General features: G+C 37.8%; 1 protein-coding gene across 3 annotated transcripts in view; it reads left to right on the top strand.

Moving 5' to 3' along the window:
* Positions 1–15,287, top strand: part of LRBA (LPS responsive beige-like anchor protein) — a 424,729-nt gene that overhangs the window by 45,704 nt on the left and 363,738 nt on the right. For all 3 annotated transcript variants that reach the window (XM_063136108.1, XM_063136109.1, XM_063136107.1), the window contains exons 6-17: positions 1,342–1,463; positions 1,581–1,707; positions 2,784–2,903; positions 3,861–4,007; positions 4,237–4,434; positions 4,880–5,013; positions 7,166–7,274; positions 7,398–7,550; positions 8,698–8,866; positions 10,936–11,015; positions 12,842–12,904; positions 14,986–15,083. In XM_063136108.1, coding sequence (XP_062992178.1) covers positions 1,342–1,463; positions 1,581–1,707; positions 2,784–2,903; positions 3,861–4,007; positions 4,237–4,434; positions 4,880–5,013; positions 7,166–7,274; positions 7,398–7,550; positions 8,698–8,866; positions 10,936–11,015; positions 12,842–12,904; positions 14,986–15,083 — 1,520 coding nt within the window. The remainder of the gene's footprint in view (positions 1–1,341; positions 1,464–1,580; positions 1,708–2,783; positions 2,904–3,860; positions 4,008–4,236; positions 4,435–4,879; positions 5,014–7,165; positions 7,275–7,397; positions 7,551–8,697; positions 8,867–10,935; positions 11,016–12,841; positions 12,905–14,985; positions 15,084–15,287) is intronic.

Here is a 15,287-nt window from a genome sequence, read left to right as displayed (position 1 = left end):
AATGTTGCAATAGTGAAATATGGAGATTTAGATATGTTTCAGTGTTTGATAGATACATAAATAAAATATAAAAAATTGAATCTTACTGAGTTATATTAGAATAATGTTAGTTAAAACGTATTATAGTCATATACATCAAGGAATGCTCTAACAGCTATGCAAGCTGATTACTTATATATCCCCCTGTAGAAGGATTTATTGCATCCATGTGGGGAGGGATAGATGCAGAATTTAGTAACATCATTGGGAGTCTCTGACACTCAAGTTTTTTGATGTTTTTGTTCATCAGTATTGAACCTCTGGATAGCATCTTTGACCATAGGATTGCAGAAATCTCTGTTGAAATTTACATAGCAAATCTCTGAAATGCAGCAGGGAAGCAAATGGTAATTGCAATGCAACATAAAATATTTGAGCAAAGGAACGCCTATGAAGGCAGTAGTTCTGATTGTAGCTACATATAACTCTCTGAAGTATAACATGCAGAATATTGATGTTTGGTGCAAAGTTTTGTATTTCTCCCGTAATAATGGCAAAGCCCATGCTGCTTATCAGGATAAAATAAAATTTAAAAATCATTTGGAAGAAGTCTTTAGATAAAAGAGGACTTCAATAAAATGTAAGTTTTATTGCATGCAATCCTATACCCAACTTAGGGTGTGATTGTATCTGGATGCCCTGAGGCTGAAGGGCATCCTTTGCAGAGCAGGAGAAGCGTGAAGACGATTGTCAACTCTATGCTTCTCCCACTCAGCATTTTTGCTTGACAGGTGTTTAAAAAAGAGAAGGCTGAGGAGAGCTTGAATCTCCACTTCCCTACTCTCCTCACCCCTTTACCCACCCTCAGAACCTTCCCCTTTCCATCCTCTTCGAGATTATTTTTGTGAGCTTGGAGAAACTGCTGTGAGGAACAGGGTCAGCGAGCTTGGACTCTTGGGTCCAAGGTTGGACTGCTGTCTCTGAACTTGGATCCAGGAATACGAACTATTCTGTGGTCCTCAAATGCTGTCTAGGGGGTCATAGGATTGCTTTATTACTTGGCGGTAAAGACCATTGAACTCAGGGTTGCTTCTGAGTAGACATCCATAGGATTGTACTGTTAGATATTGTTTTTAAAATACTTGGTATAATATATAACAGTTGCAATCATTTTTAGATGTTTAGAAAAAACAAATGTGAAGAGCCTAAAATGGGAGGTAGGTCCTTGTCTTATGGTTTGAATGTGAAGAAGCCAACTTTAGTATCAATTCCACCTCACCTTGATGAAGTAGATCCTTCACTTCGCATACTTTCTGATCCTGCATCCAGATGACTTGCTTTATATTAATTTGATTTTTCTAGGCAATTGCCTTACCTCCTATAGCCAAGTGGCCCTACCAGAATGGATTTACCTTTCATACTTGGTTAAGAATGGATCCTGTAAATAATATCAATGTAGACAAGGATAAGCCTTACTTATATTGGTATGTATGTAGTATTTTATATTTCCGGAAATGTGTTTCATCTATGTTTTTTTAAATGGCTTTCATCAATAAGTGTGAATAACTTGTGAATCTAATAATTTTAAATATTTTTTTCAGTTTTCGAACAAGCAAAGGACTTGGTTATTCTGCTCATTTCGTTGGAGGCTGTTTGGTTGTAACTTCAATTAAATCAAAAGGAAAAGGCTTCCAACACTGTGTGAAATTTGATTTCAAGCCACAAAAGGTGAGTTCAAATGAACTATCCTGGCAAAAGTCCAGTTTATGAAAGTAAATGTCTGGTAATAGATATTTTTGTTGTAGTTTCTGGTCTATAGTCCCAATATAGTTCCTAGTCACTACTGCTTCTAGTTGTAATAGGATGACACTTGCTGTGATCATCTATGCACTCTGGCTTTTTTAAAAACAGAAAAATCCTGGTATATAAATTTAGTTTGTAGTTTTAAAGAAAAGAAAGTATTCTCTATGTACTGCAATATATATATTATGTACAAGTAATCAAGCAGGTTCTGGTTTTCATGTCACTTTCCCTCCCCACCAAATGGTGGCGCTGGTTCCCGCTTACCTTATCAGGGCTCCGCTATTCCCTGGGGAGGGGAGGGAGAGATGCTCTCCCACCTCCTTGCTATGGCGGTGACTGCGGAGGAAGACTCTGTGGGCATGGGAAATAATTAACGGAGCCTGCCACACGACATCGGCCACACGACACAGTAATCAATGGTTGTGCATATAATCAACTCTGCACACACAACGCAATTATTTGCGTTGACTATTTTGGGGAAATAACCAACAGTGTTGTGGTTGTTCTCCAACAAACAACACAATAGTCAATGGTGGACTATTTAGTCTACCATGGACTATTTAAACAACTGTTGACTATTGTGACGTCCGAACCCAGTCAGTGTCTTTTTATAGCAAATGTTTTAATTGAAAGGGATTCTCAGCTTTAATGCTCAGTTGATGAAACTTGAGATTTGGCAAGTTAGGAAAAACGAGTTTTCAAGGAGCATTCCTCATAGGAAGTACTTATTGTCATCACAACACAGCTAGATAGAGTAGTGAAAATATTTTTGAATAAAGTGCTTTCCCTTCTCTTTCCCCTGCCCAAATCAGGTTTGTTTGGATATATTAGTTTGGTTTATCAGGTTTGTTTGGAAATATTAGTTTGATTTATTATCATTATATTTTAGCAGTTTTGGCACCAGTATTTCTGCTTATTCTAAGTGTTGCACAATTCTCAACATGCTAAAAAAAATCCCACTAATTTAAATTTACTCTAACTCATCTGCATTTCTTATGTAGTGGTACATGGTTACTATAGTGCATATCTATAATCGCTGGAAGAACAGTGAACTCAGATGCTATGTGAATGGGGAACTGGCATCTTATGGAGAAATAACATGGTTTGTCAATACCAGTGATGTAAGTAACTTGCTACACCAAATGGTTCAAAATGTTGCCTGTGTCTTCATTGCTCTTTTCTTGCATGCTGCTTATGTTGAGGTAGAAGTGGTGAAGTGAGAATGACAAAATGGATAAGTGGGAATGAAAAAAATCCCTTTACTACTACTCCCTTAATCTTTCTGATAATTACTACCTAGTGTTTTAAAGGATCTGGTGTATGAGCCCTAAGTTAGCATCCTAAACTGTTGTCATTCCTAAAGTGGATTAGTTCATCCATAAATCTGTATTGACGCTATGTAAAGATATGGTTCAAAGGCGTTAGGTGGTATGTAACTAGTCCATGTTGGACTGATCTCAAGCATGTGCTTTTATAATATCTGGAGCACAGAATTTGTGATATGACACTGTATCTTAAGAAAATGCCCCAGTGCTATTTTGTGTTTTAAAAATTGCATTAAACACATTAAGTTGCTGAATTCCAAGTCTGAGCATTGGTCCAACTATCCCAATGGACTTGTCTGCACTTGGCAGCAACTCTCCAAGGCCTCTTTTTTTTACTTGCCCAACTCTGCTACCTTAAATAAAAATTCCAGTGATTGAAAGTGGGACTATCTTCATGCAAAATATTTGCTTTATCACTGGCCAATAGGCCTCTATCTTGCTGTAAAAGAAAAAAAAAAGGCTCACCGTGATCAAGCAGAATTTTGCATTTCCTTAGTCCAAAAGTGAATGGATCTCAGATGTGTCTATGGAGTGTAATAGGTACAGGGGACTTCTCCATTCACTTTGTTAGTTGTAAGGTTTCCACATGCACAAATTATAGACCTTTGTCTGACATTAAAATGAATGTGTCCCTTCCCTACTACAGAGGGGTGTGTGTGTGTGTGTTGTATGCACACCAAAGCCATACATTAGATTGGGATTTGCTAACATTGAACCCATTTGTATTATCACTTTATTTTTTTTCTTTCCTAGACATTTGACAAATGTTTCCTGGGCTCCTCCGAAACAGCAGACGCCAATCGTGTGTTTTGTGGCCAGATGACGGCGGTTTATCTTTTCAGTGAGGCCCTCAACGCTGCTCAGATTTTTGCTATTTATCAACTTGGTCTGGGATACAAGGTATGTATTGTCATAAGAAGATATTAAAATATTTCTGTATTTCAGTGGAGTTGGCAAAAACTTTAATTTTGTAGCGGGTTATTACAAAAAAAAAAAAAAACTTATTACAAAAACGCATCTTGAACCACCATGGTTAAGTTGTCTTGAAATATTGGGCTGCGTGTGAAATTTTTCTTTCCCGTTGCATTCTAACTAAAGATGCTAATTAAAAAATGTGCTTCCATTCTAGGGAACTTTTAAATTCAAGGGAGAAAGTGATCTCTTCCTTGCTGACCATCACAAACTTTTACTGTATGATGGGAAACTTTCTAATGCTATTGCCTTTACGTACAATCCAAGGGCTACAGATGCACAGCTCTGTCTAGAATCATCACCGAAGGAAAACTCTTCTATATTTGTACATTCACCACATGCGCTCATGCTACAGGTATTCTGCCATGCCTATTTACAACTTCGAGGGAATGGGGATTTCCTTTGTTTTCTTTCCCTTGGATACTTTTGTGTTCTGCTTCGACTGCAAGACCTTTAAAAGACTTGGGCCCCATCTGTTTTGTTTAGATTTATAGCTTGTTCCATGTCCAAATGTAGTTGTTTTGTGGAGTGCAGTTATATTTTCTCTGTCTTTCTTTTTATTTAAGCTAAACAGGCCAAGTGCTTTCTAAGCCTGATAGATTTTCCAGTCCTACACTTATTTTAACAGCCTTTCCTTTAAGCTTCTTGTAGTTATACATGTTCATGCTCTCTCACTTTCTGTGTCATGTCAACAAGATAACTATATTAATTTGTAGTTATTCTATTGAAGCATTCAGGACACATTGTGAATGCTTAAAAGCAATATCCATGTATAACTTGTTCAAACTTGGCATTAACAGGATGTAAAAGCAGTCGTAACCCATTCTATCCAAAGTGCAATGCATTCAATTGGAGGCGTGCAGGTGCTTTTCCCTCTATTTGCACAGCTGGACTATAGGCAATATTCATTGGATCAACCTGACACAACTGTTTGGTAAGAGGTTTTTATTCTCTCTTCGAATTCCCAGTATGTTTTTGCATGTCTAAATGCTAGAGAAATTAGTATTCTCCAACACAAAAGTATTCTTATGCCTGATCTTTCCAGAAGACTGCATAGCAACTGTGAATAGGCTAAGTTGGGAAATGTTTGTCTAGAGAAATACAGTAAGCTGAAGATAAAATGTGCGTTAAATGATGGACATACACATCTAAATATAGCCAAGGTGAAGATGTCATGAGAGCCAGTTTAGCTTATGGGGGAAAAATTATCTGCAAATAATGCAATTATATTGCAGCATTGGGAACATTATTTATACTTTCAAGGTTAGATCATGTTAAATCTCTTGTGCAGAGAAGACCTTGAGATGAAGTCAAGATTACTGGCACCAGGTCTTCTACACAAATGTGTACATCATTCAGTAGCAGTGTAATTTATGGAGTGGGGGAGGGGGGAGATATGGAAAATCTCTTTCTCAGGGATGAATTCCTTCCTGTCAAAGTGTGTGTGAGGTTATTTTTTACAGAGCTGCTGGTTCTAACCAAGGAGAGTTTATCTTCCTGGCCCAGTGCTTGATCAGTGAAAGATGTCTTGTATATCCAGACTACTTCAACTTCAGTATGGGACTGTCAAAAACAAAGGCTAGGTGTTTTCAGACAACAAATGATGATGTTCTACAGTAGAGGCTATAAAAGTGACTCTATTATAACATGTTTTTAATACAGAAACATTCTAAAGCAATTGCTACTTCTAGCTATTTTAAGGAAAAGGTATTAAGAATCTGGAGTGTAACACTCAAAATTCCTTTAAAAAACACAGCCACACTCATTCCTTGCCCTGGCCCTTTCTCTGTACAGCCACTGCCAATTTATAGTTTGTGTTTCTGATTCTCCACTTCTACTGTAGCATCTAAACAAAGATGTGAGGGTTTCCTAAGACTCCTGATGTCAGTGCAAGTATGACTCTCTGTTCAGATATTATAAATCAAGGAGGTAATTGGAAGTGCAACGGATTTGTGCTTCTGTGTTCCCCACTTGCTGTCCAGTTTTCAGCTGACCTTTAAATAGAGTATTAATGAGACCAGTGTGAATGATCTGTACTAGTAATTTGACATATTTGAGCAATCATATCAGTTCAGAAGTGTCATTCCATGAGTGGAAAACCTCTGCTCATGGAAGGGCTGTTTGTTTGTTTTATTTTAAAAACTGCCAATCATTATTGTAAATACCAGGGCAGTGTACATGAGTATGAATAAATTTATCATATAAAATACAATCACTAAAACAGTATCATCAGAATAAGAGAAGGTAGCAAATGCAAAAAATCAAGCAGGTCATATCAACTAATTAAAATGTCTGAGTAGACAAAAGGTTTTGAGTTGGCCCCCAAATATTTGCATGGCTGCCATCAGTTGCACATCCATGGGAAAGGTATTCCACACTCAGGAGATTCTCTCCTTTGTTATCACATAATGTACCTGACAAACTTGGTGAAGACTCTCCCCTGATGTTAAGCTTCTAACTTAGGTGAAGATTACTGAATTGAAAGCATCAGTGATTATATTCCTTTCAGAGGTAGCCCTGGCACACGATAGTTTGGTATTTTGCTAGATTCCATATCTTTAATACTTCATACTTCAAAAGTAAGTCCTAGTGGATTGGTCAGGCAGTGGCTCATTCCAGATCAAGTTTTGCAATGGGGAACTATATATGTACTGGCCATTAGGGCTTGCTTTGTAATGGGGAACATTTCTAGAACATGGGTCATCTTGCATCTCCCACAACTCATCATATGTATAGTGGATAGCTATAAACAACAGATGGGATCATATACCTCTTTTGTGATGTTGTTCACTTTGTGACATTTTCCACTAGCACTTGCACAACAGTTTGTGGAACTGCAATCTGGGTATACTCATGTTTGTTTGGATCAAACAATTACCATGGGGTGATGGTGGTTATCTGAACAGGAACTATAACAACTGTGTGCAAATTCAGTAGTTTTATTGGAAGCATTAAAAAAATAGATCTACTTTAATAAGTAACATGTGGTACTGGACTGAGGAGAGAAATACAACAGAAGCTTAATAAAAAAAGTGCAACTTTGCTTTAAAATCTGTAATATAATACGTGAATGTATATTTTTTTAGTTCCATTCTATTGGCTTTCATCATGGAGTTGCTGAAGAACTCAATTGCTATGCAAGAACAAATGCTTTCCTGTAAGGGCTTCCTTGTAATAGGATACAGTCTTGAAAAGGTAAATGAAACTTGATGCTTGCTTCCCCCCACCCCTCCCTCATTTTGAATCTTGCTGTGTTTCATGTTTTGGACATGCTAACCATTATCTACAATTGAACACATTTTCCTTCTGTTTCTACAGTCTTCCAAAGCACACATTAACAGAGCTGTGCTAGAACTTTGCCTTGCCTTTGCTAAATATCTGAGCAATCTGCACCATGGATTGCCCTTACTGAAGCAACTGTGTGATCATATTCTCCTTAACCCTGCAATATGGATTCATACTCCAGCCAAGGTAAAATAGTGTCTATTTATGTGAATAAATAGAAGGACCTATTATTTATTTAAATAATTTCTTAGCCACCTTTCAGAGCAGAAGCCCTCCCAAGTCAGCTTGCAGCAATAAAGCATGTAGAACTGTTATAATATTAAAAGCTTTAAAAACAAACACAATAAAAACAGCAATAAAAAATCAATAAAAATAGCAACAACAACAACAACAGCAACAAGTTCCCTATTTCAAGAGAAGGCCAAGGTAAAGTAATATGTTTTCAAGGCTTATTTAAAAGCCTTGAAATGATAGAACATGGTGGACTTCCGATGATGACTTATTCCGAGGTTGGGCCACTGCAGAGGAGGCCATCTCACGTGTGGTCACGCACCTAACTGTGCTCACAGGTGGGCTGATGAGAAGAGCCTCTCCTACTGATCTTAAAGTGCAGGCAGGCTGATATGGGTGATATTTTATTTATTTATTTATTACATTTTTATACCGCCCAATAGCCGGAGCTCTCTGGGTGGTTCACAAAAATTAAAAACATTCAAAGTATGAAACAACCGTATAAAACCATAATATAAAATACAATATAAAAGCTCAACCAGATAAAAACAGCAGCAATGCAAAATTACAAATTTAAAACACCAAGTTAAAATTTATTTATAGACTGTTAAAATGCTGGGAGAATAAAACGGTCTTCACCTGGCGTCTAAAAGCGTATAATGTAGATGCCAAGCGAATCTCCTTAGGGAGCTCATTCCACAGCCGGGGTGCCACAGCAGAGAAGGCCCTCCTCCTGGTAGCCACCTGCCTCACTTCCTTTGTTGGTGCACACTAATGACTAGATTTTTGAGATCAGAAGGGCCTAGTTCTAATGGCATATTTAATGCACACATGAATTTGCCTAGCTGCCTTTTTCTGTGGCTGAAAATACTTATGTATGTAATATTATGGAGAAAAGTAACATATGAATTAGTGGTATGCAGATAATACAAGAATACACCCACTTCTCAAGCTAGATAATTAAGTAATGCCCAGTTAATTCAGTGTAAATGTATATAAGATTACAGCGCTGCCACTGCAATCCTCTACTTGTCTGGAGCTTTATTTTTTCATGTATATAAAATCTCAGTTAACCTCTTCTCTTTTTAATTGGGTGACGTAGGTTCAGCTGATCCTGTACACATACCTGTCAACTGAGTTTATTGGCACAGCTAACATATACAATGCAATTCGACGAGCTGCAACAGTGCTACAGGCGATGCACACATTGAAGTATTACTACTGGGTAGTGAATCCTCAAGATCGCAGTGGAATTATTCCCAAAGGCTTAGGTATGTCTAAGCCTTCCTACTCTTCATCAACAAAGCAAGAATGACAGCTACTGCCCTCTTTATTTTTGTGTTTGTTTCTGTTTGCTATCTAAAATATATATTCTGGTAGGGGCAGAATGTGTGAGGCATGAGGTGAATCCCTACCTTCTTTTGTATCTTCAGAGTCTTGTTCTATTCTGTTAGTTGAGAGATGTATATATAAAGGAAAGGCAGCAAAGAATCTTGTGGCAGCGTTGAGATGAACACATTTATTATGGCATAAGAGCTTTTGTAGACCATAGTTGACTTTGGTCCACAAAAGCTGGTGGCATTATAAATGTGGTTGTTTTTGAGGTGCCACAAGGTTATTCGTTGCTGAGATTTTGCTACAATAGACTGACATGGCTACCCCTCTGGAAATGATAAAGGAAAGGATGCCTTGGCCCGGAGGCATTCTAACAGTGCTTTTCCACTTCAAGTAGAGGGGCTGATGTTCTGTCCTGCTTACTGTGATACCTTGGGTTAAGAAGAAAAAGAGAACTTCAGTAGGTACAGAAAATACTTGACTCTACCAGTTTGCCAAGAATATTATAGTATTTTATTTATTTTTTAAAAAAGGTTAGGCTCTTGTCCTACTTCTTAATAGAGGTGTGTGGTGGTGGTATGTGTTTTTAAATCAAAGTTTTTTTGGGGTTTTAACGTCAAAGTGGTCCTACAAATTGCTCCTTTGTCAATCATAACGTGCCCATTGTATAAAACAAACTACAGTAAGGAGAGCTTTGGTATATTTGTGTGTTTGTATTGTGAGCAGGAATTTGCATATGTAGATCTTTCTAATCTTGTTTATACCAAGACTTGTCCCAAACAATGGCTCCTCTATGTTGTTCTCTGCCCTCGCCAAGAGAACCCTTTGCAAATTGCTCTATTTCATGAAGAGCATTATATTTTCTTGTTTAGCTGCTGTTACAGCACATTAAAAGGACCCCAGAGCAGCCAGATCACCAAAGTCTGAGAGTGAGAACCGGCATTAGGAGGGGCTTCATTATCCCCTACATGGATAGGTGGACAAACTAGAACAAGCTTACGTCTGCAGCATGCATGGACTGTAAAGAGTGGAGGTGGGACCCAGAGATTTCTGAGCAGAATTCCATGTGCACAACTGGGCATTCCTTTCTCCTCCCCGCCCCCACTGTGCCTCCTCTGCCCCCCACCAGCCACTCCTGAGGGTTGAGGGAGCTTCTGGAATGTTGTGGGATGGGGCACAAGGGCCTGCAGCATAAGTGGGCAGTTGCCAGAATTCAGAGAAGTCTTTCTGCTGGCAGAAGACACTTTTGAATCAAAGCCTGGGGGTGCAATTGCAATTGCAACCTCAGTGCTAACAACCTCTTGGTTTTAAATTTGAATTGGTTTACAATTTGTTCTTATTATAATCTGATATGACAGTTGTTAAGGCTGAAAAGCGGCCTATAAATATAGTAACTAATAAACAAATGCAGGATGTATTTTAGAAGAATGAATGCCTTTGCAGGCATTCTGTAACTCATGACACTTCAAAAGAACACACAAGTCAAGATAACAAACTTATGTAGAAAGGTATGGTTTAAACCAGTTTATTTAGGGTCAGTGTTTGTCTCCATGTGGAGAAAATACACATGGAAATTATTACAATGGAATGTGGTGTGCATAGATTTTGCAAGATATATGCCTAAGATAAGAATGGGTATGAATATAGTCTACTTTTCATGGTTCTTTCCTGGAAAATATATATGGATTTTACATTTCTGATTAAATACTTTTCACATGGAGGAGAAACATTATGTGGCAACCCAACCCTTAAATTGGAGCCAATTCAGGTGAATTTTTTTGTTTGGGATACTTGTTTTGGCTTGAATTAATGTTTTAAAACTAAAGTAAAACTAAATTAATAATGCCTGAAATGTTCTATCTAGTTAGAATATGAACTGAATCTCTCAATTAGTGTGTGTGTTGGTGTATGCGCGTGTTGGAGCAGGGAGTTATTATAATTGCATCATAATAATTTCAAGCGGTCTAGTGAATGGTGTAAAATAACCTGTCTCTTTCAAATTAAGATGGACCCCGACCTAATCAAAAAGAGATTCTTTCTCTACGAGCCTTTTTGCTGATGTTCGTTAAGCAGTTAGTGATGAAGGTAAGGAGTCTGCTCCCAAATTATGCATGGTGTGGAGAAAGTGGATAGGGAGAAGGTTATTCAATGAAGCTAAGTGATAGGAGATTTAGGACAGGCAAAAGGAAGTGCTGCTTCACATAGTGCAGTTAACATAATTCATTACCACAATACATGGTGATGGCCACCAACATGGATGGCTTTAAAGGGCATTGGACAAATTCATGAAGGATAAGACTACCAGTGGCTACTAGTCAAGATAATCATATATTATCTCCAGTATCAGAGGTAGCATGCCTTTGTTTACCAATTGCTGTGGAACATGAGCTATTGTTCCTATGACCTGTATGTGGGCTTCACATAGGAATCTGGTTTATCTCTCTGGGAACAGAATGCTAGACTAGATAGGTCTTTAGTCTGATCCAAACCAGCTGCTCTTTTCAGTATAATATCTCCTTCTGCAGCATAAAATACAGAGGGTTAAGCATGTTCTTCATCTATGCTGTGAGCCCAGTGTTGTAATGGATCTAATATGAGCACACCAGTTTTCTGTCCATGGCAAATTTCAAGCCATCCGTGTTGCTCCTACCTACTCTTTCTGTTTTCCCATCCCTTCTCTGTTGCTGCCTTTGCCATCTCCCCTGGCTAGAGATATTTAAGTTAATCAAGCTCTCCAGGGATAGGTGAAGCCTCCTTCCAGTTTTAAATAGAATAAACATTGCTTCCAGAATCTAAATTACTGGTATGCTCTGGGTAAAGATGGGTTTTTATTTTATGTTTGTCTTCACCTCAAGGCAACCAGAGTTTACATGGCCATTTTGGTTGTGGCACCTAAGTTTTGGAGTGTTCTTTGTCAGGAGTCGCATTGGGTCTTACTGCAGAAAGTGAAAAATTGCCTTTTTTCACCAAAATTTTGCGTTTAGTTATTCCGTATGCCATTATTGGCTGTTTGCAATGCTGGAGAGTATAAGCACCTTCTTGGCTATTGTTTTGTGCAGTTTTAATCATTTGTTTTTAGGATTTGAAATATAGATAGCTGCATTGGGTGTTTCTAACCAAAAGACATGTCAGAAATACTCTACGAAATAAAATGAAGGTCCTATCAGACTGGTCCTGTCCTACCCCAGAAGACTGACTTTATTTTGCTAAGAACTGTTCTTCAGCTTGGAGGAACAGAGGTGATGGGGAGGCAACTTGGAATGGGGAAAAGGAGGGCACTATCTGACAGACATGCCATGTGCATTATAATTCAGTATCCTTAATTCTAGATTTGTGAGGATAAAGTGTAGTTCTGAGGAAAATGCACTCTTCACATGTTCAAAGGATCATTGCCTTGCAGCAAACATCCTTAGATTTTCTGACTTTTTGCTTTGCTAAGTGCATTTTCCAAGTGATTGCATCAGAGAAACCTTGATTACTTTACACACACCCCTCCACCCCTCTCATTTTAGAATCTTTTAGAAAGTTTTCCTTTTTCTATCTCTTTCACAAGCATTCGAGTACAAGTATCTTGTTTCAACAGGGAGTTTCTCCTTTCCCCCTTAGCTAGAAATTCTGTTTTGTTAACCTATGACGTCATTCCAATAAACCTGTTCAATGGATAAGTAAGGGATTCATTCTAAAAAAAGGATTGGATTGAGGATTTAGATTGAGATTGAAAGGAATAATATATGGGATTTGCATGGATTCCATGGAGAATAGAGGCCAATAGTGCAAGCCTGGAAAAGTTATATGTGCATGAATCCTATTGATTTCACAGCCATTTAACTAACTTAGGAGTGTACCATTTGTGTTCTATATTTTGTATGCATGATTTGTTTGTTTATGCCATGTTGATTTTATATTTTAAGGATCATGGAGTGAAAGAAGATGAACTTCAGGGCATTCTCAACTATCTCCTCACCATTCATGAGGTAATCTAAATTTAGCAATTCAGTTCCCAAGGTCCTTTTGAATAAAATATCCCCTCCTGCCACAAGATGGCTCTGAAGTAAGAAAAAAGAAGCATAAAATCAGTTCAATGAGCTGATACACTGGGTGGGGTGGGGGAATAACAGATGGCAAAGCTGGGATTGTTTAATATGGTTCGAGTAATTTTATTCTTATTTTGCCTTTTAAGTAAAATAACTCTTTCTAAATGTGAACTTAAAAATAAAGATGTTAATGAACTCAAAGCAAAGCTTGCAAACATAATTGAAAATAAATGTTGGTTACTGGGATATCTTCATCTTCGTATTTTAGCACCAAGCAAGTGCTTGATGCCAGATGTAACATCAAAGACTTGGGAAATTGGGGCATAAATCTAACCAAATTAATTCTCTTTCAGGGTGCTTGAAATGAGTAGAATAAAGAATTAATTGAATTTTGCTTCAAGAAGTATAGATTTCCCCTCCTATTCAGCTTTCACCTATACTTGCATTGAATGCTGGGAGATTGCACTTGAAAAAAAAGCTGCCTCCTTAAGATAGAATCATAGAATAGCAGAGTTGCAAGGGGCCTACAAGGCCATCGAGTCCAACCCCCTGCTCAATGCAGGAATCCACCCTAAAGCATCAGGAGGAGGTACAGGAGGAGACATCCTAGGCTGCAACTAAAAGTTGAGCAAATCTTGAGAATATACTTACATTCTTAGTGAAAATTATAATATATAAATGCAGACCTTTGAATTGTTTTTATGTAAAGTAAGCAACCACTAACATCATTTTATCACTTGGAGCATCTTTCCATGCTTTTTGTTTATTTCTTAACCTATTTGGGGACATTAAATGTAACATGAAATTATACTTTCTGTAATGGACTTGCCATTTAATTTTGTGGCAATACCTTGCAAGTCCGTTTTTTGCACAACACTGCTTTCTCCTTTAAAATTATGTTTTCAGTATAGTCAGTATACACTATATCAACCTCAAGACATAAATGTGGTTGCTATATGTACAGAACAATTTCACATTGGGGAAAAACTTAAACAGAGCCTCCTTGCAAATTCAGGATTGAAGCCTTAAATTGCTTACTTACACATAGTTTTGCTGATTGTCCACTGGGACATTTTGCCACTAAATGGTTTCAGGGTTAGGGTTACAATCAGAAGTGGAAGTTTTTCACCCAGTTATTCATGGCTGACTCATTGACATAAGTGGAATTTATAGAAGGAGAACTGCAGAACGTGCGTAGAATTTTCAGAAATAAACTCTCCATCCCTCCTCCTCTATCCATCAAACTTGGTGGGACCTTAAGCTGGTGTATAATGGCTGTGATCCAAAGAACTACTTTAGACATACATAAGAGTTTTGGGTATTCCCATTGGTGATTTTTTAAAAAAGTTCTTTGAACAGATATTTATGCCATATCACAAATTGCTTTCAAAAGTCTCCCCAGTTTTTTTTGTTTTTTTAAAAAAACTCTGTGGTGTGAGGTGGTGGTTGTGGCTTCCTTTTGAAAGTCACCAGAGTTTTCTTGGACAAATGGAACTAGTTGCTTAGTTCTTTAGATCCTGGAGTGTGTGTATGTGTGTTTCCGATACTACGGCCAAAGATAACTTTGTTGCAGTTTGTAACTGTTTTGCTAGTTCCAAGTTCTTAATAGCCTTGCTCAGATAGTGGTTCAAGTTAAGCAAGCCCTACAAGGGATTTTCTTGTAGTTGGTTCATTCATGATCGCATGTATTTTCCCTAATATTTATTTTCTCTTTGATTATGAAGATCCTTCACATGTTACGCATGATGCAAGTCCTGGAGAATAGGCCATGCTCTTGCCCTGCCCCTGGCATTGGGCAGGCTTCCTGGCTCCACCTCTAGATACCCATATGTTAAAATGGTCCTCTGCAAAGAATAGGCAGATGCATAAACAGCTGCTCTCTTTTCAGTGAATTGACTTAGTTATGATTAATCTATAATGACAGGAGGTGAAAAAATACAGAGAAGATGTCAGTAAAATTAAATCAGCAATATTAGAATGAAACATCAGTTCAAATGTGGCTTTCTCTTTATGTTTAACAGGATGACAATTTAATGGATGTCCTACAACTGCTCGTTGCTCTCATGTCAGAGCACCCAAGTTCTATGATCCCTGCCTTTGATCAGAGGAATGGATTACGGTAAGAGTTAGATTTCAGTGAAAATAGCAATAACCCCCAAAAGTATTTTAATTATCTTGCTAGTCACTTCAGTTCCTGGCTGTCTTGTCAAATTTACCATTGCACAATAATTTGCTTTGATTTACCCAGTTTCTCCTCTTGTGCATTAATGTTGTGGTCTCATTATACATAGGATGGACTTATTACAGGTGAATATTTAATGAC

This window comes from Elgaria multicarinata, chromosome 10 (genome assembly GCF_023053635.1).
Source record: "Elgaria multicarinata webbii isolate HBS135686 ecotype San Diego chromosome 10, rElgMul1.1.pri, whole genome shotgun sequence".
Classification (NCBI taxonomy): domain Eukaryota; kingdom Metazoa; phylum Chordata; class Lepidosauria; order Squamata; family Anguidae; genus Elgaria; species Elgaria multicarinata.
Note: the sequence above shows the minus strand (reverse complement) of the source record. Positions and strands in the feature narration are given on the sequence as shown.